Raw genomic sequence first — 23683 nt, forward strand, 5'->3', positions numbered from 1 at the left:
TTGTACGGTTCCCTTTATAAACTGAAATTTGTAGCTCCGAAAAGTTGTCTTTAGAATCTCTTATGGTTTGTTATTTTTTCATATTTTGGAATGATTCTAATGCTTTGAACTGGAAAATATCTGGAGAGTGTCATTTGGGTGGCAACTTTCAAGTATGAAGTCAGTCATGCATCTGTTTGGAGTATTTAAATTCATGTTCAGGAGCTGTTATGATCAAATTCGTCCTCATTGATCAGGAATAGAGATTGGTGTAGGAAATAATGAACGAAATTGCCCTTATTAATCATGGTTGTGTTTCCTTCATTCTTTATTATTATTATTATTATTATTATTATTATCTTTTTGCTTCTCTAATTGTTAGTTGGCTTTGTTTTTGATAAAGCTTGTCTTTCATCCATCTTTTCGTGTGTTCTTGATTTGTGCTGTTGCAGGTGGATTTTCAGGAGATGCTTGTCCTGAATTTATCTCATAATATGTTTGTGCCATTGCTACATATCTTTACTGTGAGGTGTGAAGAAGGTGAAGAAATTTGTTTTTACTGTGACTGAGGTATTTATGTCCTGCTATCATAAATAGATGCTAGTTTTTTTCTATTTTTGATGTTGATTTGTGTGCATTTGTTTCCTGAAGTTCACATCTGGTTCTGATTATTGTTTATTTGGTGGTTGGAACATGCAAGGTCAGAAGATCAAAGGATGGTTATACTTATGTAAAAGCTACATTTGGTACCATTGCAGCTCCTGCTGTAGTATTGCTTGACATAAAATTTGGTTTGTGCTGCTATCTGTCTGTTAGTTTGGTTTGCATTTCATTTGGAGAATGTTTTACTTCGGAATTCTAGATTAAAAATTTTGAATTAATCAAAGTTCAACCACCAAAAAGGATTAATAGGCCTTTCTTTTGGTGCATGTTCCCTGTGCTATTTTCTTGGTTATAATTTCACATCAGAATAAGAGTAGCATTCTGGTCTACATCTCATTTTCTGTTATTAATCTTTTCTTTTCTGAGAAATTTTACATGTTGATTTATTTTTCTTTTTTGGTTCTCTGTTTGATTGAAGAAGTTACTTGTTTGAGATTGTATATCTGTGGCTGATAAAGGAGGGCAATATGCTGGTGTTATCATACAAGATAATCTGTGAAGTTTTTCAGAAATATGATGTATTAGGTATTCCAGTCTGTAAGCAATAAGAGAACATTTTCTTCAGCATAATGCCTTGCTTCTTAGTGAGTATGACATCATTTTAGAGGGCTGTTGGAAGGACAAAATAATTTAGTGACTAGTGAATAGTGATAGGTTTCAATCCCGATCTACCATAATTTGAAAGTAAAACGAGGCCTTGTTGGAGATGGCAGAAGATAAAGAATTTTAGGGTTGCGAAATTCTTATTGCTGTTCCCATTAAATCTAAAGCTATGAACAGACAATCTGTCTAGTGTTTGTGTTCCCTTCTCCCTTCACAACGATACTTGCCAAATTAAACAGGACGAACTCCTTGTATTATCTGCAGCTGAGATTTAACTCACTCTCATCTGCTGGTTGAGACAATTCTGTGGAAGGCACACAGTTCGTACTGCTAGTGGCCATAGTTGCAGTTGTTGTGTGGTTTTAAGAATACTTAGTGCAGCAGTTTCTGAATGCATGAGCGATGCTTATTCACTGTATTCTGCATTTGATATCATCTATAATGCCTATTCGCCTCCTGTAATTCTCAATCTTGATTTAGGCTTTTTGTTTACCAGTTGGTTTCTGTTTTTTTCACACTTTTATCAGTAAAATTCCAAAATTACTGAATATCAAAAAAGTCTGTAAACCTGCAAATTTTGTTTTATTCTGTTAGTTTTCTTGATCTTAGGGCTATGCTGGTGAGTAATAAAGCGTTGACAAAATCTGTCAAACATGTAGCACAAACCATAATAAATTGATAATAAATTTCTGCTCTAAAAGCATGAGAAAGATGAAAAGAAGAGTTGGGGGAGAAATGACAGAAAAAAGGGGACTAGAGAGGATGCTGAATCAACTTCCAATCCTCTTGAACCTAGGAGAAGAGAATGGTGGTCCACTTGAATGTAGGATAAGAGCTTGAGCAATATGTCCCCTGTTAGTCAACAGAAAGAGAGGAGTTCTAGCCCACAGCCCACTAGGACACCATTTCATCATTTATCTGTGCTTTATATCCTTGAAAAAGGTCATCAAACACGATATTAATATGCTAGAGAGATGAACATTTTTCAGTTTTTCATTTGACTATAGTTGGAGAAGAGTTTCTTATAACTTATTATTGTAAAGAATGCTTTGTTTAAGACTATTTATATTGTCATTATGAATATTGGTTACATTTCACTAGTAATATGGCAACTCTAGTTTATTAGAACTTGTTATTGTAAATATTGCTTGGGTTAAGACCATTTCATATTGCCATTATGAATATCGGTTACATTTCACTAGTAATATGGCAACTCTACAAATTAAATGCTATAAGTTATAAACTTTAGGGTGCAGTGACACTGTGTTGGAGGTTTTGAAGGAATGAAGAATTGATGTTTGTTCATTTTATGATGTCCTAAGGGGCCTTTCTGTCGAAGCCTTACCGTGGAGTATTTGGTGTGTGAATGCCTCACTTTGGGTTTCTTTTGTTGTTTGGACTACAACTAGGGGAAGATTCTCACATATGATAAACTCATAAGTGAGTTTAGATGCTACCTGGGTGGTGTTGTATGCTAGGTTGCACGGACACGCCATTTTTGGCGTCGAGTCGGTGTCGGACACGTATCGGACACCGGAACGGGGACGACTTGCCGGATTCCAGTGTCCGGCGAGTGTCCTCTTTTTTTTTTCGTTTCTCCGACACGCGCCGACACGGCTCCGACGCGACCCCAACTCGGCTCTGACGCGTCTGACACTCCAGCAGTGAAGAAAAAAAAAATTTCGGCATATTTCGGGTCATTCCGGCTATTTCGGCCGAAATGAAAATTTCGTCCGATACAAGATTTTGACTAGGAAAAAAAAAAAAAAAAAAAAAAAAATCAAAATCCTACCTCCTTCTGGGTTTCGTGCTTTTCTTCCTCCTCTTCTTCTTCTTAATTTCGGTCTCTTCTTCTTCCTCATCTTCTTCTTCTTCTTCTTTTGGTTTCGGTCTACCTGACGACCTCTTCTTCTTTATTTGTGTCTTGGCTGTCATCCACTTGTGTTTAGAGTTCAGACTTTAGAGTCTTTAGGCTTTAGATATTTTCTTTGTTTTGTGGTGTTTGTGAGCCCCACGTGATATTCCTTCCAGGCTCTTTTGTTTTGTCCGTTTGAATTTAATTAACATTTTTTTTTGCTTTGTTTTGTTTTTGTGTACCTCACGTGACTCGTAATAAAAAAGAAACTTTCAACCTTTTGATTTCATAGTCACTAAAATTAGAAAAAGTATAGGACTATAAAATTTTTTACAACTTTTTGTTACAATTGTGATGTGATAGATTGTGATTGATGAAAAAAATTATATACTTATAACTTTAAAACCTTCAATATTTATTATATGGATTTTTTTTATCAATAATATATATATATATATATATATATATGTATATAAAATAGTGGAAAGCCTGAAACAGTATGCAACAATATGCCGAAATATAAAATATAATTAATTATTTAACCGCCGTGTCCCCGCCGTGTCGTGTCCTTATTTTTCAAAGTTGCCGTATCCCCGTGTCCGTGTCCGTATTGTGTCCGTGTCCGTGTCCGTGTCCGTGCAACTTAGGTTGTATGTGTTGATGTAGCGGGGAGATGGTGAATCATCTTTTGTTATGTTGTATTGTTGCATTTGATTTGTGGAGCTTTGTCCTTAGATCATTTGGGGTTTAGTGGGTATTACTGGAAAAAGGGTATAGATCTCTTGCATGGATGGAGAAATTGGGTTGGCAAGTACTTGTCGGAAGTATGGAACTTAGTTACATTATGTTTGATGAGGACAATATGGAGGGAAAAAAATTGATGTATGTTTGAGAACACAGAAAGCACAGGGACTCAATTGTTAGTTAAGTTTACTAGTTCTTTATTTGATTCGTCTGTACATAATATTATTTTTTCTGTAATTCTTTTGGCTTCTTACTGCCTTTTGTGCATAAAGTAGTCATGATGGAGGCAACAAGAGGCTTGCAAAAAGCAAGCCTCTTGGCCCAAATATTCAACAGATTGTATGAATTTTATTAGCTCACATTTGAACATTCATGTCTTGTGCTGCATTTGTGAAGGAGGAAATGCTTGGAATTTTGAAGATCACGAATCATCATCAGCATGGATGTTGATGTTTCTTTCTCTATATTTGTATGCGTGGATGGTTAAATGCCCTTTACCAATTTACTGGATTTCCTCTTACTTCTGAATTTTAGGATCTAGCTCTTTCTAAATATAACCAGGTGTTACTCTTGTATTTACAGTTATCTTTACTTGTGCCTTTTATTTTAATTATTCATATTTGCCTTCATTTTGCTTTTGAAGTGCATGATTATATAAATGGGAATTTGTCTTCCACATGCTGGATGGATTTGCTGTTGGGGAGAATGGAGGAATCATGATCTGCTTCATTATCTTCTCTTTGTGCTTTGCTTTGAGGCTATGTCTAGTTTGAAGGTGAATTTTGGGTAAAGAATGAGATGGTTTCAGTGGGGGAGGTTGGTGGAAGATGATATGGCTGGTACTCTGGGTTGAAAGGTGAAATGTTGCCTACATTTTAGGTTGTATTGCCACTAAGGTTCTTGTATAAATATAGGGCAGTGGTTGATTGATAACGAGATGGCTGGAATTTTGGGTTGTAAAGGTAGCTTCTTTGGCTACATATTATTTGAGATTTTCGTGAACTTGGGCTACAAGACTTTTTTTGATTAATAAATTTTGTTGTTCATAATATATATTATTCAGTTTCTGCTAGGTATAAATGTCTGATGCTTTGGACGACATGTAGTGTGCTTAATTGTCTCATTGCTTGACAAAGATCGACCTATTGAATTTGTGTGAGTTGTCGTTTACTGGCATAATCACTGTATCATCTTGCGCAACATGTTTTATTGTCTCAACATCGTATAGGATGGAGAAGTTGAAGCAGGACTTCTTTTGGGTGGTGGGACTGAGTGACAAGTTTTTTTTTTTTTTTTAGTAATGTTTGGAAGGATGACCTAACTCCCAAGTCTAGAGGCTTGGATATTAGAGAAACCAGCCTTAGTGGTGCTATGTGGAGTCAACAATACCAAGGAGATACACATTGCTAAGTTGTCAATTTATGGTGGGAGTAATATCACTCTCACATGTGTTCACTATTAACACTAATTTTAATGGGAAATTACATTTTACCGTCCTAAATTATGCACTAGATTATACTTTGCATCTTAATTATCCGACTGCACACTTTGCACCCTAAACTATCACGCTTTGTATCTCGATGTTATTTTTATTGTTATATTTAATAGAATCTCACTACACTTGACAAGCACATACTTCTTGCTTAGGTGGAGCAAAGTTAAAAAACTGAAACATTCTTTTTCAAAATCAATTAAAACAAAACCCAAATTTTTCCACATCCCTGTTTGTCTCATGTGCATGCCATCATCTTCCCTAGATTCTTGTAAACCTTAAATCCCTAATTCAGAAATTGCCTCTTGAGACTTTCTTAGTTTCAAGAGAACCAAGAGAAACATTGAAGTGAGCACCACTAAGAAGCCCGCACCACCTCCAATGGCAATGAATATTGTTTTCTTTGTGGTGACTCCTTGTTTGCCAAGGCAACAAGTAGAGACGACAGCATCTGACTAGGTATTGCGAGGTTATCATCTGGGTTGCTCAATTTGAACACTTCCACACCGTTTAAAATGGCATCATCGTGATAAATAGCCTATATTAACAGGGTGTAGATCAATGGAGAGACTATGCCTGTCCTCATCTCCCTTCTTTCTAATGTTTACTACATAGTCTTTGAATATAGGCTTACTGATTTTGTCAGTCCATAATATTACATCAGCACCTTTAGTCGGTTGTAAGAGAGTATATAAATGATGAATAGCCTTTCATCAATGACGTTCATATTGGGGTCTATTCAACAGAAATGGAGCCTCGTCAGGTAATTAAATCCTGTATCTACTGGTAATTCTCACATCAAATTGAAAACCTGTTCTTGGTGCTATTAAAACCCATTGTCCTTGCAGATTGATAAACATCATTTGGTGCAATGTGATTTGGTATGTTTTTAGTAGAGGCAATTTCCGAATTGGGGATTTAGGGTTTAAAAGAAACTGAATCTAGGGAAGAGGATGGCATGCACGCGAGACAGAGGGAAATGTGGAAAAATTTGAGTTTTGTTTTAATTGATTTTGAAGAAGGGTGTTTTAGTTTTTTAACTTTGTTCCATCTAAGCAACAAGCATGTGCTTGTCACATATATCAAGATTCTGTTAAATATAATAGCAAAAATAACACCGGGGTGCAAAGTGTGACAAGTATGATAGTTTAGGGTGATAGAGTATAATTTCACTTATTTTAATTATACATCAATCACAACTTAATTTGTTAGTTGGGTGTAAAATTGGATGTGTCTTTTGACTTGTAGATGTGGAGTGCTTTCTTCTCATTTTTATATTAGTAAGAATTTGACTTTTAATGTAATTAAAATTTTTTAAAACTTAAGCAATAATATATGTTTATAAATTACATAAATATAACTTAAAAAGTAGTCGATTCCAATGATAAGGGTATATAACTATAAATTTATATATATATATATATATATTAAATTAAAAATTTTCAAAGTAATTTCTAAATTCCTCTCCTTGGTACAAAGCTGTATAGGTTAGGAATTTTATAAATATGGGATAAAAAGAAAAACTCACACTTTTCTCTGGTCATGCTTCCATGTTCCCTTCCAAAACTTTATAATTGTCAATGGGATAGCTACAAGTAAAGCACTCATGCCAGTAAAAGTGAAGAAACATGACCTGAAGTAATAAAACCATTTACTTAATCAATTTCTTTTCTACTTTTTATTTATTTATTTATTGGTAAAAATATTGTTTCCGTATCTAAAATTTGCATGATGAATGTTTTCATCCTTAAACTTTAAATTTTTTTTTTTCTTCCTAAACAATTGAAAACGTTATTTTTATTTTTTATAATGCTTATCTTTTATCATACACGACTAATTAGGTCAAACTATCTTTTTGCAGTAAAAAATTTGAAATTTATGACACACAACCAATTACATTTATAAAAAAAGAACATAAGGTGAACTAGTCACCTGAAACTATTGATAACATCACATGGTATAAAATTTCTTTTTCAAAGTTTATGAATGATTTTTTTTTTCCTCTCTATTTCAATTGATCTCTTTATAAAGTTTAATGAACAAAAAGTATAATGTTTTCATTAGTTTAGATTTAAAAAAAAAAAAAAAAACTTTAAACTTTAGGAATTAAAATGAACTTCATGCAAATTTTAGGGAAAAAATAAAAAAATTAGTTGCATCTTTGAAAACTTTTAACTTTATATATGAATTGTATGAAGATATTGAAAACCCATGAGCTTCAAAATGATACATTGTTAACATTAATGAGATACCTTTAAGATTGTTGAGTTAATGGGCAATGAGAAAGAAAAATGAAAACTTAACCAAACATGCTTTTTAGGTGTAGGATCCACCCAAAATGAGTAATGATGATGAAACTAGAGTTATGGACAGTGGAAATTAAGAATACAAAGGCTCCATTTGGTAACGGTGTTTAAACAACAAAAACTGTTGTTTAAACATTACAATAAGTATTTTCACTGCATTTTTTTATCTATTCATATTTCTACCAAACTTAAACAAGGATATTATAAATCTCTTACCCAACGGCCAAAGCTGTAGCCAATCCAGTGAGTTCCAAATGAGAATACAAACTACAAAGAGAAAAGCAAGCAACCCAGTAGTTCCTTCCCAAAGCAAAGCTTCACTCCCTCTAATGTCAAATGTCCCAAATGAGAGAACCAACGATTCTCCGACATAGGAAGAATGACCATATTCCTTACGACATCGTACTGAACATCATGGAAAGGCTACCGGTGAAATCAGTGATGAGATTAAGGTGCGTATCCAAATCCATGGACTCCTTAATCACCAGTCACGATTTCATCTCCACCCACCTTAATAACATCAGCAAAAATCACGACCATGAAAATGGTTATGTAATTCACATGCCCTCGTGGGAAAAAAGTCACCCCTTGTGTTCATCTCCTCGTCCTGACACATCAGTCTGTACGGTCGCTTTCGATCGCACGTTTGATAGGATTTCCCAGGTTAGAATTCCCCTTGATTTTGATTTTAAGTGTGCCGAAATAGTGGGTTCGTGCAATGGCTTACTGTGTTTATCCATTTTGGAGGGTGGTGTTATATATTGATGGAACCCCAGCATTAGAAAATTCAAGAGGTTGCCCGATACTTGCTTACGAAAGTTAAAGTCTGTTAGACTCGGATTTGCCTATGATTCCGAGAATGATGACTACAAGGTTGTCAGGATTTCATCTGTTCCTTATTTTGCACGAGAGATTGAGGTGTACACATTAAGTTCAGATTCATGGAGAAGGGTTGAAATCTCATTGACAAACAGTATTATCCTCTACCCTAACGAGCTTGAGCCAGCTCCATTTGTTAGTGGAGCTTTGCACTGGATGGCACTTATCATAGATGGACAATGCCTTCGTCGGAGATGGTCTATTATGTCATTTGATGTCAAAACTGAGACATTCAGAGAGCTAGCACTGCCCAATTATACTGGCAAGCCCTACTGTATTGCATTATTCAAAGGGAAACTGACTTTCACTACACATGAAAAATATGGCTGCCAATACTCCATATGGGTGATGAAGAAGTATGGTGTGGTTGAGTCTTGGAATAAAATTTTTGTTGTACCATTTCAAAGAGCGCCTTATTGCCTTGCCTTTACCGAATATGGTTCACTTCTGGTTTCCTACTGCTACACCATTAATCCAATGAAGAATCCGGAATTTAAGTTTGTATTGATTTGACACTGAAACTCTACATGAGAAGAAGGATCCTGATATCCAACATCCTTCATATGTAGCTACTTTCATGGAGAGCCTTGTTTTACTTGATGGAGCAAACTTGGTGTCTTACTAAACAGATGGTGGTGTGCATATGAGAATGAAGTCATTAGTGGTATGGATGAAGTGAAACCCTTGTTATTCCTTTTCCTTTACTTCAGTAGTAGGCATGATAGTTGAAGAGGGAGAAAATTGGAGGTGACGGATCCACTTAATGGACTTGACAGTGCAAGACAAATGGGCTAACAATGAACGGATCCTATGTGAATGGACACAGGGTGGACGAATCAAAAGGCCACGGGACACTCAACTGGTCATTATGTGGTCTACAAGAAACCTTAAATGGAAACAACTTACGTCTCAAGATTAACCCTAGTCCATAGAGTCCCAATATGAATAAAATTCTAACATGAAAAGGGTTTTGGAATATACGTGCATTAATGGAGATCTTTTCCATAAGAAAAAGACTTGTGACGCAAGCAAAAGAGTTTGATTTTACACTACTATAAAAGCCCAAAGACTCTCAGAAAAAAGGTACGCATAATTCCCCCCAGCTCTGACACTCTAGAGTTGTGAAGAAGTTCTAACTTGACCTTTGGAGAGTATTTGACTGGCACCACACCGGTGCTCTTTGTTAGGTCTTCTCTTTTTGTTGTGCAGGTATTGTTTCGGGCGTGCAAAGGCTGTTTGGCTCACTGATGATTTTTCGATATCATTAATAGTATTGCTAAAAGCATCATTTTCTTATCCCAAATTTAGATTAACCGTTTCTGGCTCTATTACATATTAGTATTTGTAAGTGGATGGCTGTTGTGTACATACCCAAGTCTGACGATTTTAACTGAAGCAATACTTGGCCAACTTAATCCTTCTTTGCTTGTTTGTCTCTCTGGTAGTGTTCAAAAAACTAGATTTGAGCTCTCATGACTTTAATTTAAAAGAAGAAATGAAAAAAAAAAAAAAAAAAACCAGAATGGATTGAAAGAAGCTCTAAAGCTGAGACTGTTGAAAAGGAGCAGCCAAGTGCTTGTCTAGTGAGCATGTTACCATTCCAATATCATGTTCATACTTTCCTGATTTAAGTTACTTGGTCTTTGTTGGTTTGTGTGCTACATTAAACCTTAGTATTGATGACCAGAAGCTTATTTGTTTGACAGAGAATTGGTTACAACATTTGTGATCTTGCTATGGCATCCTATCTTTGGCCTTTGAGAGTTGTATCTAGTTGAGAAATGCTGTTGACTAAAGCTTAGCTGGGCTCAATCTCGTGTTTATTGTCAAGGGATGTGGATTAACAAGTTTAAAAGTGTTTCTGTTAGTACCGTTGTGTTCTTTCTCCTAAACAAACATGCTATGGTTTATACTACTAAGTCATTTAAAAAAAATATGTGTTGAAAAGACTATCAATCTGCTTTTGGTTCTTGATTCTATTACTAGTTACTAGAACTGCTTGTGTAACTGTTTACATGTCCTCACCGTGGCTCCTTGACTTAGAGACCTCTGATTGCATGTGTGGGGCTTAATGCTTATTCATTGTATTCTGCATTTGATATCATCTATAATGCTTATCCACCTCTCGTAGTTTTTATTATTGGTTAGTTCATTTTGTTTACCAGTTGGTCTCTACTTGTACTTTTTGTCATTTTATCATTAAACTTGCAAAATTACTACCTATTGAAAATATCAGTAAACCTGCAAAATTGCTTGTATTGTGTTTGTTTATTGATCTTCTTGGTTAGTTCATTTTGTTTGCCAGTTGGTCTCTACTTGTACTTTTTATCATTAAACTTGTAAAATTACTACCTATTGAAAAAAGAACAAAGTTTCTCTCCAAACTAGTTTGGAGAGAAACTCTTCAAACTTTTCGTATATTTCTTCTTTGGGTGTGAATTTTAAAAATTTAACCGTTTAATTTTATGTTTCTTATATTCTAAACATGCATATCAAATTTTGCTCAAATCGGATATTATCTACTATTTGATCAATTAACCTTTTTTTTAAAATTTTTTTTTTTTTATATAACTTTAGATTACAAAAACTTGAAATGATAACATTTATTTGATAATATAACAATTGATCTTTAATTTTCTTGAAATTTTGTAAACATTAAGGATGTAATAAGAACATGCAATCTAATAGTTAGATTTTCAAAATTCACACTCAATATAAATATATATGATGAGTTTGTAGGGTTTCTCTCCAAACTAGTTTGGAGAGAAACTTTGTTCTCGAACAAAATAGACAAGAAAGGAGACTAGAGGGGGTGCCCAAGCAACTTATCCCCTTGGACCCAGGAGAAGAGAATGGTGGTCCACTTGAATGTAGGATAAGAGCTTGCATATTGTAGCACCTACTAGTTTACAGAAAGAAGGGAGTTACATACCTGTAGAACACCATGTTGTGATTTAATTGTGTTTTATATTCTTTAAAAAGCCATCAAACATGATAATTAATACACTGGAAAGAAGGGATGATTCAGCCTTTCATTTGACTATAGGTGGACTGGTGGAGAAGATTTTATTAGAACTGACCGGAAAGAATGCCTACTTTACTGGTTTTCCTATTACCTCTGAATTTTAGGAGCTACCTCTTTTTAAATATAATCAGGCGTCACTCTGATTTTACAATTTACTGGTCTGCTTACATTTATATGTGTCTTCTATTTTAATTATTCATATTTGCCTTCATTTTGCTTATGAAGTGCCTGATTATATAATATAAGAATTTTTATTCCACATGCTGGACGGATTTGCTGTTGGGGAAAATGGAGGAATCGTGATCTGCTTCGTTATCTTCACTCTGTGCTTTGCTTTGAGGCTATGTCTAGTTTGAAGGTGAATTTTGGGCAAAGAATGAGATGGTTTCAGTAGGGGAGGTTGGTGGAAGGGGAGATGGCTGGTTCTCTGGGTTGAAAGGTGAAAGTTTACCTATATTTTAGGTTGTATTACCACTAAGGTTTTTCTATTAAGCATTGGGCAGTGCGGTAGGTTGATAACGAGGACTTGGGGTACAAGCCTTTTTTTTATTAATAAATTTTGTTCTTTATAATATATTTATTATTCAAGATTTTATTGAGGGTCCTTTTTTGTATGTGGCTGTGCTGTAAGCAATTTTAAAGTAGAGGTTCGGGTGGTGGTGGTTTGGACGAAGTGTGTGTGTAAAGAGGCGTATTACTCTTATAAGATAATAAGATCACTCTTTTGAACTTGTCGACCTTACCTGTTCATATGACAAATATGTAGGAAATGAAGTGTCTTGCAGTAAAGGAAGAAGAAGAAGAAGAAGGAAAGAAAGGAAGGATGCACCAGGAGTTGAGGAACTGCAAAATGAAATCAATCTAATTTGAATACCCCAATCTCTACTACAATGATATGCATTTATACTTAATCTACTATCTATGCATATATTGAAGCCAAACTAATATTGTGTGAGCTGTCGTTTAATGTCATAATCACTGCATGATCTTGTGCAACATGTGGTATTGCCTCAACAATGGATAGGATGGAGAAGTTGAAGTTAGTCTTCTTTTGGGTAGTGTGACTAGTTCATATGCTTAGTCTTCTTTTGGGTAGTGTGGCTAGTTCATATGCTTTTTATATGGTTTGAAGGATGTCCTTACTCATAGTCAAGAGGCTTGTGCTTCGTGGAGTAAACAATACTTAGGAGACACGTTGCTAAGTTGTCACTTTTACATGTGTTCGCCATTGACACTTTTAATTATGCACTAATCACAACTTGGCATGTGTAAAATTGGATGTCCCTAGACTTGTTGATGTGGAGTACCTTCTTTTTATTTTTATATTGGTAAGAATTTGGCTTTTATGTAACTAATCGCAACCCTAAGTGATGTGCAGGAATACTTGATTATTTTATATTAAAATATAATGTATAATTTATTTTTTAAAATATTCATAAAGTCATATATTAGGATTAGTCATATGTAGTAAAATGTTTTTCTCATAAGAGAATTTAATTTTAAATATATTAAACTATTAATTAAGAAACGTTCTTTTTTTATATAACTCTTTACCAAACCAAAAAGGGCAATGATTTTTTTCCCTAAAATGTTATATTGCTTTCTGTTTTAAGTAATGAAATTTTGTTTCTCTATAAATAAATAATTATATATTTTTACTTTCTCTTTATATTAAAATTTTCATCAACACGTATTATGAGATAATTTGTAGTAATAAAATATAGTGGGATTAACTTTTTCTAATTATGATAGTTAGAAACGAATGAGAAAAGTAAAGTTTTTACACTATTCAAAAAACTTCAACTTGTAGCCTTATATTTTAACGTTGTCTTTAATCCCAAACCAATTTATCTCTTTTGAAGTATATAAGGTATGATCATTATCTCTCTTCTTGAATACATTGTTTATCTCAATACATTTATAAATATATATTGAATCAAAATATGCTCATATAAAGATGCTTTGCAAACAAACAAAATGTCATATCAATCTTTGCTTAACAATGATTAGTTGGATCAATTAGGAAATCAATTTGTTGATAATCTATTGCGATTATTCTCTTTGTAGAAACTACAAATTTGTCTACCCAAAAAGATTATCAAATAAAAAATTATTAGCAAAATCTCATAATTAAATTTCTATATGCATCATTATAAAATAATAATAATAATAATACAATCTCAAAAGCTAAAATATGTCACTCATCCAATTATTTTCGTTGGACTAACCTTTGCTTTTGTATGAATAAGGGACACTATAGAGTACTTCTAATACAACTATTAAGAGTACTTCTACAAAGACTACAAATTTGTTCACCCAAAAGGATTAAAAAAAAAAAAATTGTAAAGTCTCTTAGTTTGACATCTAAACGGATCACTAAAAAAATAAATTCTAACTTACACAACAACTAATTATTAACCAAATCAAATAAAACAAATGGTACATAAAAAAAAAAAACAAAAAAAGAACTTGTGATTAGGAATTGGTATACCAAAATACCCAAATATGCATAAAGATGATACAAATTTGCCAAAAAGAGAAATAATATGATGTGAAAATTAGATAAACAATAACAAAAAAAAAAAAAAAAACCATTAGTGGAAAATAACGTGGTTGAAACAATAAAAAAAAAATTCACCAAAAGAGAAATAAAATAGGAGGGAGAGAGAGAGAGAAAATATAAATTTTTTTTTTTTATCATGAACAACTTAGAAGGAATATGGAGAGAGGTGGAAATGAAGTAATAAGAAATTTATTTGAAAAGAAAATTAAGACGGAAGATGAAGTGTGGAAGTAGATGAAAGATTGACAAGTTTTGATGCTTTTTTTTTAATGGTTGTAAGGTTGTCCTTAATCCTAGTCTAGAGGCTTGGATATTAGAAAAACTAGCCTTAGTGTCACTATGTGGAGTTAACAAATACTAAGGAGATACACCATGTTAGGTTGTCAATTTGTGGTGAGAATAATATTACTTTCACATGAGCTCATTATTGACACTATGTTAATTATACGTCAATCACAATTTGATACATTAGTTGGGTGTAAATCTAAACGTGTCCCTAGACTTGTTGATGTGGAGTACTTTCTTCTTTTTTATTTATTTATTTTTTATATTAGTAAGAGTTTGACTTTCAATGTAATTAATTTTTTTTACAACTTAAGCAATAAAATATGTTTATAAATTACAAAAAAATAACTTAAAAAGCAGTCGATTTCAATGATAAGAGTTTATATATTGAATTAAAAATTTTCAAAGTAGTTTTCAAATTCCTCTCCTTGGTACAAGGTCTACGTAGGTTAGGAATTTTTATTTTTATTTTTTTTAGTGAGAAAGGACGATAGAAAGGTTAGGAATTTTCAAAATTTGAGAGAAAAAGAAAAACTCACACATTTCTCCTGCCATATTTTCATGTTTCTTTTCAAAATTTTAAAATTGTCAATGAGACTACTACAAGTGAAACATAGGACAAAATTGGCCTCAGCCCTTTTTGGGCAAAATAAGTAGCATTCTATCCCCTTTCCCAAATTAATTAGGGAAATGCTCCTCTTTTGAAACTCGACTTTCTCAAAATCGAGCTAAAAAAAAAAAAAAATGGAGCCCTATAGTGGCGTTTTAAGGAGTTTATAGTGATGTTTTAAGAACCTATAGTGGCGTTTTGTAACTCGACCTCCATAAACTTGAGTTCTATGCAAGTTTTTTCCCTATAACTCAAGTTCATAGAGCTTGAGTTAAAAAACGCCACTATAGGTCCTTAAAAACGTCATTATAGGACTTAACTCGATTTTGAAAAATTCTAGTTTCAAAAGAAGGGTATTTCCCTAATTAGTTTGAGAAAGAGGGTAGAATGCTATTTATTTTGCCCGAAAAGGGCAGAAGCCAATTTTGTCCATGAAACACTCATGCAAGTAAAAGTGAAGAAGTATGACCCGGGGTAATAATACCATTTACTAAATCAATTTCTAAAAAAGCTTCTATATCTCATATTATTTGCATCCTACCTATTCTGTTTTCGCAAAGATATTTTTTCCGTATCTAAAATTTGCATGAAGTTAATTTGTTTTTATCCTTAAACTTAAATTTTTTTTTTTCTCTAAATGATTGAAAACGTTACACACACACACACATATATATATATATATATATATATTAATCCTTATATCTAGTCTTGTTAACTTTTATCATACATGTTTAACTAGGTGACACTATCTTTAGTAGTAATAAATTTGACATGTATGACATGCTTCAATTACACGCATGCGTGCACACACACGCTCGACAACAGAAGGTGAACTAGTCACATGAAAGTATTGCTCACATGCATGGTATAAAATTTCTTTAAAAAAAATTATTAATGTTTTTTTTTCCTGTTTTCAATAGTTTACAGATCAAGAAGCTCTTTATAAAGTTTAATGACAAAAAGGCAATGTTTTCATTCATTTAGAATTTTTAAAAAAAACTAAACTTTAAAGTTTAGGAATTAAAAATGAACTTCATGCAAATTTTAGTGGCGAAAACAAAAAAATAGGTGCTTATTTAAAAACTTTTTACTTTATGTATGAATTGTATGAATATATTGAAACTTTGAAATAACACGAAAGGAGAAACCTTGAACTTCAAAATGATATATCATGGTAACGTTTAATGCTAAAAAAGCAAATAATTTAAAATCTTTTTCATAACTTGCTAAACAATTGGCAACATGGGTTGTATTAGGGATGACTTGACCCCTCTTTTGAGAAAACTAGTTTGGAGTGAGAATAGGGCAGTTCATGGGTGTAGAAGGGATGGCATTGGGATGGGGCTGGGCCAAAGGATGAGGTCTTTGGCCTCGCTCCAGACCTGCATGATTTTGTTTTGCCCCATCCCCACCCCCATCCCCACCCCCACCCCCACCCCCACCCCCACCCCAGTCTTGCATGATAGGAAAAATTTTCTTACCCCATCCCTGCCATTTGGGGCCCTGTGAAACTCCACCCCATCCTATAAAACTCTACTTCTTGTTAATTTGCTTCACAACTATTACAATTTTTTTAATAAAAACTGTTTCATTAATAAAAATACACTTGAAATTACAACTAAATTTATCTCATCAAACAGACTAATTTTTTGCAATAACTAAATAATATTATCCAAGTGTTTAAAAAGACAATATTACCAAAAAAAAAAAAAAAAATCTCATAGTATAATACATAACGAAATAAAGGCAGAGAGCCAATTTGATATAATAAAATTAGCTGATATTGATATGTTTGTTTAAATAGTAAGTTATAGGATATGAAAATTTTACATTTATAACCCTTATCAACAGGAGGTGGGGCGGGGAAGGGTGGATTTAAAAAGTCTAAACCCATCATTACTTCACCTTGTGGTGTGGGCTAAAATCTCATCCTATCCCCGCCCCAACCACCACATTTGTGGGACGGAGAAATCTGCTTAGGGCGAAAAGGAGAGGGGTGGATCGAATGGAGCGGGGTAAAATCGCTATCCCTAGGTGCAATACTTGGTTGGAGGCATTTTTCTTTGTCTTTAATAAGCCAGGTTTAATGTTAATGAGATACACACTTGGGGAAAATGAGAATTTGCCAATAATTTACAAACTATGCAGCAAAATACCCATGTTTTGAAACTATTTAGCAAAATGTCTTTGTTTTTTAAACTTGATTTTAACAAATTTGAGTTACAAGTGGAACTCAATATTAGCAATGTCGAGTTCGAGGCATATTTTACCACTTTAATTTTTTTTTTTTTTGAAATTTAAATGAAACTCAACATTGCTAATGTTGAGTTTCACTTAAAAATATATATAGAATTCAATTTTGAAGATATCAAGTTTTACGCATAACATAATTTTGTTAAAATCAAGTTTTAAAAACATAAGCATTTTTCTATATAGTTTCAGAAAATGTTCATTTTACTTCATGGTTTGTAAATAAACGGCAAATGCGCATTTTCCCTGCTACCAAAGGAAAAGCAAGTACCAAAGCTATATTCAATGGAGAAAGAGTGGCAAAATTTGCCAAGTAGTAGCTTTTTAGAAAAAATTTTGGTACATAGCATGCGGATGAAACATTTTAGTAAATTGGATTGTTTTCGGAACTCGAGTTTAACAAACTTGAGTTCCAACACATTCAAACTCGATTTCCTCTTGGATGAAGTCTGAAATGGACCCAAAAAAAAAAAAAAAGTCTGAAATGGACCAAAAAAAAAAAAAAAAACACGTGGAACTCGACTCTAGAAAACTCGAGTTCTTTGTGAATAATTTTTACGCACTTGGAACTCGAGTCTAGGAATCTCGAGTTACATTATGGAACTCATGTAGTTCCACTTTCTTTTTTTTTTTTAATTTATTTATTTAAAATAAGTTTAACTTATCGAAATGTTTCATCCGCGTGCTTTTTTCCTAATATCTTTCCAAAACGATGTTGTTCAGCAAATTTTGCCGAGGAAGTCTAGTACTCTAGGACTGGTTAGGACACCGTTTTTTTGTATCTGAATCAATCTTGTACCGCCAAAGAGTTTAGAGTATTCTTCGATCTGTGTCTTTAACATTTTACCCCTTTCTTTGTCTCTAAAAATGTCCCAAATGAGAGAACCGCCGATTCTTCGACGGAGGAATAACCATCTTCCGTACGACATCGTACTGAAGATCATGGAAAGGGTACCGGTGAAATCAGTGATGAGATTCAGGTGCGTTTCCAAATCCATGGACTCCTTAATCACCAGTCACGATTTCATCTCCACCCACCTTAATAACATCAACAAAAATCATGATCATGAAAATGGTTATGTCATTCACATGCCCTCGTGGGAAACAAGTGACCTTTTGTCTTCATCTCCTCATCCTGACACATCAGTCTGTACGGTCGCCTCCGATCGCACGTTTGATAGGATTTCTGAGGTCAGAATTCCCTTTGATTTTGATTTTAAGTGCGCCCAAATACTGGGTTCCTGCAATGGCTTATTGTGTTTAGCCACTTTGGATAATGTTATATGTTTGTGGAACCCCAGCATTAGAAAATTCAAGAGGTTGCCCGATACTTGCTTACGAAAGTTAAAGTCTGTAAGACTCGGATTTGCCTATGATTCCGAGAATGATGACTACAAGGTGGATTTTTTAAAAAACTAACTACAAAACCCAAACAATTCAAACTAATTTCGTTTATAACAATTCGAGTTTAGTGGACTCGATTTAGGAAAAACTGATGTGGAGAAAACATGAAAATCGAGTTCAACGAACTCGGTTTCCATGTACAGAAACCGAGTTCGTTGAACTCGATTTCCATGTATGGAAAACGAGTTCATTGAACTCGTTTTCATTGGACTCGGGAGATCGGAAGATGGAAAACTAGTGCCATGGTTTGGCTGCGTCTGCAGAAGATGGACTGGGTTTACTGCGTCTGCAGAAGATGGACTGGGTTTGCTTGATCAGATAACGAAGTCTAGTGCCATCTAATGTTTGGCTGCGTCTGCAGAAGATGGACCGGCTTGATCAGATAACGAAGTCTAGTGCCATCTAATGTTTGGCTGCGTCTGCAGAAGATGGACCTTATCAGATCGTCTTCTTATCAGATCGTGCTCAGAGAGCTTGTTGTTGGCAAATCAATTTCTTGTGGGTACATGATCGTTTTCCATGATCGTTTTTCATGGAAATCGAGTTCATTGAACTCGGTTTCTGTGTTTTCTCCACCTCAGTTTTTCCTAAATCGAGTCCACTGAGCTCGAATTGTTATAAATGAAATTAGTTTGAAACGTTTGCTAACTAATGATATTGTTTGGGTTTTGTACTTAGTTTTTTAAAAAATCCACTACAAGGTTGTCAGGATTTCATCTGTTCCTTATTTTGCACGAGAGATTGAGGTGTACACATTAAGTTCAGATTCATGGAGAAGGGTTGAAATCTCATTGACAAACAGTATTATCCTCTACCCTAACGAGCTTGAGCCAGCCCCATTTGTTAGAGCTTTGCACTGGATGGCACTTACCATAGATGGACAATGCCTTCGTCGGAGAAGGTCTATTATGTCATTTGATGTCAAAACTGAGACATTCAGAGAGCTAGCACTGCCCAATTATACTGGCAAGCCCTACTGTATTGCATTATTCAAAGGGAAACTGACTTTCACTACACTTGAAAAACATGGCCGCCAATACTCCATATGGGCGATGAAGAAGTATGGTGTGGTTGAGTCTTGGAATAAAATTTTTGTTGTACTATTTCAAAGAGCACCTTATTGCCTTGCCTTTACCGAGTATGGTTCACTTCTGGTTTCCTACTGCTACACCATTAATCCAATGAATATTCAGGAATTTAAGTTTGTATTGATTGACACTGAAACTCTACATGAGAAGAAGGATCCTGATATCCAACATCCTTCATATGTAGCTACTTTCATGGAGAGCCTTGTTTTACTTGATGGAGCAAACTTGGCGTCTTACTAAACAGATGGTGGTGTGCATATGAGAATGAAGTCATTAGTGGTATGGATGAAGTGAAACCCTTGTTATTCCTTTTCCTTTACTTCAGTAGTAGGCATGATAGTATTGCTAAAAGCATCATTTTTTTATCCCAAGTTTAGATTAACCTTTTCTGGCTCTATTACATATTAGTATTTGTAAGTGGATGGTTGTTGTGTACATACCCAAGTCTGACGATTTTAACTTTAGCAATACTTGGCTGACTTAATCCATCTTTGCTTGTGTGTCCCTCTGGTAGTGTTCAAAAAACTAGATTTGAGCTCTCATGACTTCAATTTAAAAGAAGAAATGAAAAAAAAAAAAAAAACCAGAATGGATTGAAAGAAGCTCTAAAGCTAAGAATGTTGAAAAGGAGCAGCCAAGTGCTTGTCTCGTGAGCATGTTACCATTCCAATATCATGTTCTTACTTTCCTGATTTAAGTTAATTGGTCTTTGTTGGTTTGAGTGCTACATTAAACCTTAGTATTGATGACGAGAAGCTTATTTGTTTGACAGAGAATTGGTTACAACATTTGTGATCTTGCTATGGCATCCTATCTTTGCCTTTGAGAGTTGTATCTAGTTGAGAAATGCTGTTGACTCATGTTTAGCTGGGCTCAATCTCATGTTTATTGTCAAGGGATTTGGATTAACAAGTTTAAAAGTGTTTCTGTTAGTACTGTTGTGTTCTTTCTCCTAAACAAACATGCTATGGTTTATACTACTAAGTCATTTAAAAAAAAAATGTGTTGAAAAGACTATCAATCTGCTTTTGGTTCTTGATTCTATTGCTAGTTACTAGTACTGCTTGTGTAACTGTTTACATGTCGTCACCGTGGCTCCTTGACTTAGAGACCTCTGATTGCATGTGTGGTGCTTAATGCTTATTCATTGTATTCTGCATTTGATATCATCTATAATGCTTCTCCACCTCTCGTAGTTCTTATTCTTGGTTAGTTCATTTTGTTTTCCAGTTGGTCTCTACTTGTGCTTTTTGTCATTTTATCATTAAACTTGCAAAATTACTACCTATTGAAAAAATCAGTAAACCTGCAAAATTGCTTGTATTGTGTTTGTTTATTGATCTTACTCTTGGTTAGTTCATTTTGTTTGCCAGTTGGTCTGTACTTGAACTTTTTATCATTTTATCATTAAACTTGCAAAATTACTACCTATTGAAAAAATCAGTAAACCTGCAAAATTGCTTGTATTGTGTTTGTTTATTGATCTTACGGTTATGCTGGTGAGCAATAAAGCGTTGCGAAAATGTCAAACATGTAGCACAAATCTTGATAAATTGATAATAAATATCTGTTTTCAGAGCATGAGAAAGTTAGAAAGGAGAATTGAACAAAATAGACAGAAGAAAGGAGACTAGAGGGGGTGCCCAAGCAACTTATCCCCTTGGACCAAGGAGAAGAGAATGGTGGTCCACTTGAATGTAGGATAAGAGCTTGCATATTGTAGCACCTGCTAGTTTACACAAAGAAGGGAGTTACATACCTGTAGAACACCATGTTGTGATTTAATTGTGCTTTATATTCTTTAAAAAGCCATCAAACATGATAATTAATACACTGGAAAGAAGGGATGATTCAGCCTTTCATTTGACTATAGGTGGACTGGTGGAGAAGATTTTATTAGAACTTACTGGAAAGAATGCTGACTTTGCTGGTTTTCCTATTACCTCTGAATTTTAGGAGCTACCTCTTTTTAAATATAACCAGGCGTCACTCTGATTTTACAATTTACTGGTCTGCTTACATTTATATGTCTTCTATTTTAATTATTCATATTTGCCTTCATTTTGCTTATGAAGTGCCTGATTATATAATGTAAGAATTTTTATTCCACATGCTGGACGGATTTGCTGTTGGGGAAAATGGAGGAATCGTGATCTGCTTCATTATCTTCACTCTGTGCTTTGCTTTGAGGCTATGTTTAGTTTGAAGGTGAATTTTGGGTAGAGAATGAGATGGTTTCAGTGGGGGGGAGGTTGGTGGAAGGGGAGATGGCTGGTACTCTGGGTTGAAAGGTGAAATTTTGCCTATATTTTAGGTTGTATTACCACTAAGGTTCTTCTATTAAGCATCGGGCAGTGTGGTAGGTTGGTAACGAGGAGATGGCCAGAGTTTTGGGTTTTAAGCTAGCTTCTTTGGCTACATATCATTCAAGATTTTCGTGAACTTGGGGTACAAGCCTTTTTTGATTAATAAATTTTGTTCTTTATAATATATTTATTATTCAAGATTTTATTGAGGGTCCTTGTTTATATATGTGGCTGTGCTGTAAGCAATTTTAAAGTAGAGGCTGGGGTGGTGGTGGTTTGGACGATGCTGTGTGTGTGTGTGTAAAGAGGCCATGTTACTCTTATAAGATAGTAAGATCACTCTTTTCAACTTGTCAACCTTACCTGTTCATGTGACAAATATGTAGGAAATGAAGTGTGTTGCAGTAAAGGAATGAGTAAGAGAAGAAGAAGAAGAAGCAGAAGAAGAAGAAGAAAACACAAGGATGCATCAGAAAGAAAGGAAGGAAGGATGCACCAAGAGTTGAGGAATTGCAAAATGAAATCAATCTAATTGGAATACCCCAACTTAATCTACTATCTATGCATGTATTGAAGCCAAACTAATAATGTGCGAGTTGTCGTTTAATGTCATAATCACTGCATGATCTTGTGCAACATGTGGTATTGTCTCAACAATGGATAGGATGGAGAAGTTGAAGTTAGTCTTCTTTTGGGTAGTGTGACTAGTTCATATGCCTTTTATATGGTTCGAAGGATGTCCTTACTCATAGTCAAGAGGCTTGTGCTTCGTGGAGTCAACAATACTTAGGAGACACATTGCTAAGTTGTCACTTTCACATGAGTTCACCATTGACACTTTTAATTATGCACTAATCAGAACTTGGCAGGTGTAAATTTGGATGTGCCTAGATTTGTAGATGTGGAGTACCTTCTTTTTATTTTTATATTGGTAAGAATTTGGCTTTTAATGTAATTAGTCGCAACCCTAAGTGATGTGCAGGAATACTTGATTATTTTATGGTAAAAGATAATGTATAATTTATTTTTTAAAATATTTGTAAAGTCATATATTAGGATTAATCATATATAGTAAAATGTTTTTCTCATTAGAGAATCTCATTTTAAATATATTAAACTATTAATTAAGAAACGTTCTTTTTTTATATAACTCTTTACCAAACCATAAAAGGGCAATGATTTTTTTCCCTAAAATATTATATTGCTTTCTTTTTTAAGTAATGAAATTTTGTTTCTCTACAAATAAATAATTATATATTTTTACTTTCTCTTTATATTAAAATTTTCATCAACACGTATTATGAGCTAATTTGTAGTGATAAAATATAGTGGGATTAACTTTTTCTAATTATGATAGTTAGAAAGGAATGAGAAAAGTAAAGTTTTTACACTGTTCAAAAAACTTCAACTTGTAGCCTTATATTTTAATGTTGTCTTTAATCCCAAACCAATTTATCTCTTTTGAAGTATATAAGGTATGATCATTATCTCTCTTCTTGAATACATTGTTTATCTCAATACATTTATAAATATATACTGAATCAAAATATACTCATATAAAGATGCTTTGCAAACAAACAAAATATCATATCAATTGTTGATTAACAATGATTAGTTGGATCAATTAGGAA

General features: G+C 34.0%; 2 protein-coding genes and 1 long non-coding RNA gene across 4 annotated transcripts; all 3 read left to right on the forward strand.

Moving 5' to 3' along the window:
- Window positions 1–346: 346 nt before the first annotated feature.
- On the forward strand, window positions 347–4846 carry LOC126722484 (uncharacterized). Of its 2 annotated transcripts, XR_007654005.1 has the most exons (3): window positions 347–549; window positions 680–2711; window positions 3748–4846. It is a non-coding gene; the product is annotated as an uncharacterized LOC126722484 (long non-coding RNA). The 2 variants fall into 2 exon arrangements; XR_007654004.1 differs by having other exon boundaries at window positions 347–2711.
- Window positions 4847–7987: 3141 nt separating this feature from the next.
- On the forward strand, window positions 7988–9034 carry LOC126722018 (F-box/kelch-repeat protein At3g23880-like). The gene is made up of 2 exons (XM_050425156.1): window positions 7988–8094; window positions 8419–9034. Exons 1-2 carry the CDS (start codon window positions 7988–7990, stop codon window positions 9032–9034), a joined length of 723 nt encoding a protein of 240 aa, XP_050281113.1.
- Window positions 9035–17992: 8958 nt separating this feature from the next.
- LOC126722485 (F-box/kelch-repeat protein At3g06240-like) lies at window positions 17993–23029 on the forward strand. The gene is made up of 3 exons (XM_050425644.1): window positions 17993–18652; window positions 19360–20025; window positions 22439–23029. Exons 1-2 carry the CDS (start codon window positions 18122–18124, stop codon window positions 19984–19986), a joined length of 1158 nt encoding a protein of 385 aa, XP_050281601.1. The 5' UTR covers window positions 17993–18121; the 3' UTR covers window positions 19987–20025; window positions 22439–23029.
- The last annotated feature ends 654 nt before the right edge of the window (window positions 23030–23683 follow it).

Source organism: Quercus robur, chromosome 4 (assembly GCF_932294415.1).
Source record: "Quercus robur chromosome 4, dhQueRobu3.1, whole genome shotgun sequence".
NCBI lineage: Eukaryota > Viridiplantae > Streptophyta > Magnoliopsida > Fagales > Fagaceae > Quercus > Quercus robur.

What these genes read in the sequence shown, in the direction of transcription:
- LOC126722018 (XM_050425156.1), top strand. Translation starts at nt 7,988, where the DNA reads ATGAGAGAACCAACGATTCTCCGACATAGGAAGAATGACCATATTCCT. An exon ending in AAATCAGTGATGAGATTAAG is followed by an intron (nt 8,095 to 8,418) that starts GTGCGTATCCAA and finishes ATGGAACCCCAG; the next exon opens with CATTAGAAAATTCAAGAGGT.
- LOC126722485 (XM_050425644.1), top strand. Translation starts at nt 18,122, where the DNA reads ATGTCCCAAATGAGAGAACCGCCGATTCTTCGACGGAGGAATAACCAT. An exon ending in CCGAGAATGATGACTACAAG is followed by an intron (nt 18,653 to 19,359) that starts GTGGATTTTTTA and finishes ATCCACTACAAG; the next exon opens with GTTGTCAGGATTTCATCTGT.